General features: G+C 39.8%; 1 protein-coding gene across 1 annotated transcript in view; it reads left to right on the top strand.

The window, feature by feature from the left end:
* igf2bp3 (insulin-like growth factor 2 mRNA binding protein 3) overlaps nt 1-3,309 on the top strand; it is a 34,860-nt gene extending 31,551 nt beyond the window's left edge. Inside the window, exons 13-17 of the mRNA XM_016444598.1 lie at nt 1-61; nt 191-265; nt 365-496; nt 601-714; nt 1,286-3,309. The exon at nt 1-61 is cut by the window's left edge and continues 23 nt beyond it. Of these exons, the coding sequence (XP_016300084.1) occupies nt 1-61; nt 191-265; nt 365-496; nt 601-714; nt 1,286-1,384 (481 nt within the window). The 3' untranslated portion in view covers nt 1,385-3,309. The remainder of the gene's footprint in view (nt 62-190; nt 266-364; nt 497-600; nt 715-1,285) is intronic.
* Nucleotides 3,310-3,665: the final 356 nt, after the last annotated feature.

Below are 3,665 nucleotides of genomic sequence, written 5' to 3'. Positions count from 1 at the left end.
TATCGGCAAGCAGGGCCAGCACATTAAACAGCTCAGCCGCTTTGCTGGTGCATCAATCAAAGTGAGTGATGGCAAGCATGACCTTTTATGACCCTGATACTGTTTGCTAAACGTAATGGTTTAAGTTTTTCTATTTTCCTATGCTGTAGCAGTGTTTGAAGTTTAAGATCTGTCATTTTTGTCGGGATAGATTGCACCTGCTGATGAAATTGACACCAAGCAAAGAATGGTCATTATTACTGGACCACCAGAGGCACAGTTCAAGGTAAAAATGTTGTGACATTGTATGTATTGAGCCATTGTATGAATATTCACTCATTTGATTGTATATTCATGCACTGATTCTCTGTGCTGTTTTTCTTAGGCTCAGGGACGTATCTTTGGGAAGTTAAAAGAGGAGAACTTCTTTGGACCGAAGGAAGAGGTTAAATTAGAGGCTCACATAAAAGTGCCATCATTCGCCGCTGGCAGAGTCATTGGCAAGGGAGGCAAAACGGTAAATGGCCACTTTACATTTGTAACATCAATTGTTAGTGCTCATGTTTGCTTTACAGCTGCTTTTATCCTCAGCATTCATAGCTGCTCCGTGTTTCTCTTTAGGTGAATGAACTACAGAACTTGACCAGTGCAGAGGTGGTTGTCCCGCGGGACCAGACGCCTGATGAAAATGACCAAGTAGTAGTAAAAATCACAGGCCACTTCTATGCAAGCCAGGTGATTGAGCTGCTAGACATATTAGAGCTGCAGAAAAGGGCAAAATTTTGTCATTTTCTGATGTTAAAATAGTTTCTCTGATCCCAGCTTGATGGCAAAAACAACAAATAAGTAATTTGTTAGTGTTGTGTTGTCATGCCAAACTTTTGATGTGGAGTTCAAAATTAATCCAACTTTTTATTCATTTTATTAGTGATAATGTATTATATGATTATTGAAATATGTATTTGTGAAATACTGTTTTTAAATGTATTTATGGTCACAATTTACTTTAAGGTAAAATTAAACCCCAAGGTGCCCCTGCAAATAGTAATGTAATTATTTATTCATTTATTAATAATTAATGTATTAATTTTTAGCGTTATTATGATTGGACCGTTATTAGATAGGAAGCGAAGTGGGAGAGAGGGGGGACGGGATTGGGAAACACACAGCTTTGTCCAATATATAATCACTTTAAAATTTTTGACTTTGTTTCCATTTATTAAGTATAAAGTATTTTAATGGTTGTATGTTATTTTGCTGTTTGATTGGAGTAATTTTTTTCTGCTTTTTCTTTCATGTGTACCAGCTGGCCCAGAGGAAGATCCAGGAGATTATCTCTCAGGTGAGGCGGCAGCAACAGCCCAAGGCCTCGGCCACAGGTCCACCAGTCGCCCGGAGGAAATAGAGCCACTGCGTCTTCTCGGAGACTGAAAGGACATGGGATGCGTCCATCTCAGGGGTCAGGGAATGTCCTTACAAACCCCGCCCGCTTTTACACCCATTCCTCCTGAAGTTTCAGTGAAATTGTGTACACCTGCACTTCCCCGCACCACAACCACCCCCTTAAAACAAATCGTAAGAAAGTCAGCCACCCAGTCCTTGCCTTAATACGGTAACTGCACAGACCTTAATTGACAGATGCTGAACTTTGTTTTGGTTATGAGTTTATTGGGAAATGCAGCATTTGAGTGTAAAAGGCTTTTCAAGACTGTTTTTGGGGTAAGGAATGGGTGACACAGGGTGGGGTTTAAGGTCTTTGGCTTGAGATGGATAGAGGATTGTTGACGGAAGTACGCTGTCCTGGGATCCAGTGGCATTTTATAAATTCTGATGCATTTTATAGATGAATAGATATATATACATATATCAAATTATGAAAGAAGGTGGAGCAACACTGCCACTTATGACTGAGGAAAGTGTTGATTGGTGTTGGCCAGGAAACCAAGTTAATATGCATTTTACTGATCTACCTCAGGCTAGAGTACCTCAGAAAAAAAGAAAATGATATATGAAAAAAGTTCTGTTTTTTTTTTTTTTTTTTGCTTTGTGGTATTTTGTATACTTTATAAAGCTAATAGTTCTTGAACATTTTTATTTTTTTAAGAAAATGTAAAATTTAGTCTGTAGTTAACGGATGATGCTCGAATTCCGCCTTGCTCCTTTTGACTCGCGCCATGAATAACTAACTGTATATATATACACGTTTGCGCGCGTCGCACGAGTGAAAGAGCGGAGTTTGGGCTTCTGTGTAAGCTACAGATAGGAGAAAGAAAAGAAAAGCGCCTCAGTGTCGCTGAGGAGCCACCACCCTCTGAACACCGTCAAGGTAATGAGAAATAACGCCACCCGTACATACCGCAGCAATGCGGTGCTAATATGCTAATAACTGTCTCGGCGGTAGCAGACGTTTCACCCGCATTTCATTACACTTCAGTCAGGGTTGGATGCAAGCAATAGAGGTCAGGGATAAGCAAGGTCCTGCTGTAACCTCTTTGACACCCCCTCATCCTCGGCGCGATTAGTTGTCTGTCAAATTAAAATAACGACCAGCCCGATTGAGGTTGTTTTTTCTTTTCCCGTGCTCATCGTTCTTTTTCCTCCCTTTCCTTTTCCAAATAACGCGCTCCGTTTGGTCTTGGGACGGGCTTTTTTTTTTTTCTCGCATCAAACTGGGCTTTACATGCCGAAGATTTTCAGTGTTTAACGTCAGTCAATGCATGTCAGGGGTTCGGGGAGCTGTTCTGATGCTTTTGCGTTGATAGCTATAGGTTACAATAGTCAAGGGCGCGTCTCTAGGCTAACAAGCAGTAACGTAGAGATGGACGCGCGAACGGTTTCATTTACAAATTTCGTTTATCATTCAAAGTGGAAAAAAAAGCACAAAAAATATATATAAAATGAACTTTAGCAAAGAAAAAACGTTTAGTAAAGAAACTGAGAAACCAGTATTCCTTTTGTTTTCATGCAGAATGTAAATATGATTTGATTATGGTAAAAGAGTGCTTCCACACTAGTAAGGCCATTGGCTACCTCAGCTGAGGAAAGGGTGGGCTCCGTCTCACCTGAGACCTCCAGCGCGCGCAGCGATACCTCAAGTCCCTCGCGAACACTTCCGCACTGGGTACGTTACGCGCGTGGCGTCGAACGCTGACCAGAGGGGCACAAGTGATCGTTTTGTTTTTCTTTCCACCCTTCTCTTACACCGTTTTTGATCTACCTCTTATTAGAAAAGTATTTAAATTAGAGGCATATTGCTATGTGTTAGAATCTATAGGGTCATGTTCCATCTGCCCTTTCCTCCCCCAAAAAAAAAAATATATATGTATCATTAAAAAAAAAAAAAGAAAAATCATGTATGGCTAGACTTTAAAGATGAGTGAGAAAGTGATTTCGTTTTTGCCTGCAATTTATTCTCTGCTAACTGATTTGAAACCTCACCTTATTGCTTTTTTCTTCTGCTTCTTGGTTTGGTGGTGTGGCTTCCTTGTATTGGGCTTTATTTCTTGCATAAGTATTGTATTAAAAGTCAAAGTGTTTATTTGGGATCTGATTAATGATGGCTATAGAAAAGTTTGTTTTCAAGGGCCTGCTTCATTTCTTGCTTATGAAATATGAACAATGAAGTCTTTATTTTTTACTTTTTTCATGTCTTATGGATGCTACAGTTTTTTTTGTTTTTTTTTTTG

Source organism: Sinocyclocheilus anshuiensis, unplaced genomic scaffold, assembly GCF_001515605.1.
Source record: "Sinocyclocheilus anshuiensis isolate Anshui unplaced genomic scaffold, SAMN03320099.WGS_v1.1 scaffold2081, whole genome shotgun sequence".
NCBI lineage: Eukaryota > Metazoa > Chordata > Actinopteri > Cypriniformes > Cyprinidae > Sinocyclocheilus > Sinocyclocheilus anshuiensis.
Note: the sequence above shows the minus strand (reverse complement) of the source record. Positions and strands in the feature narration are given on the sequence as shown.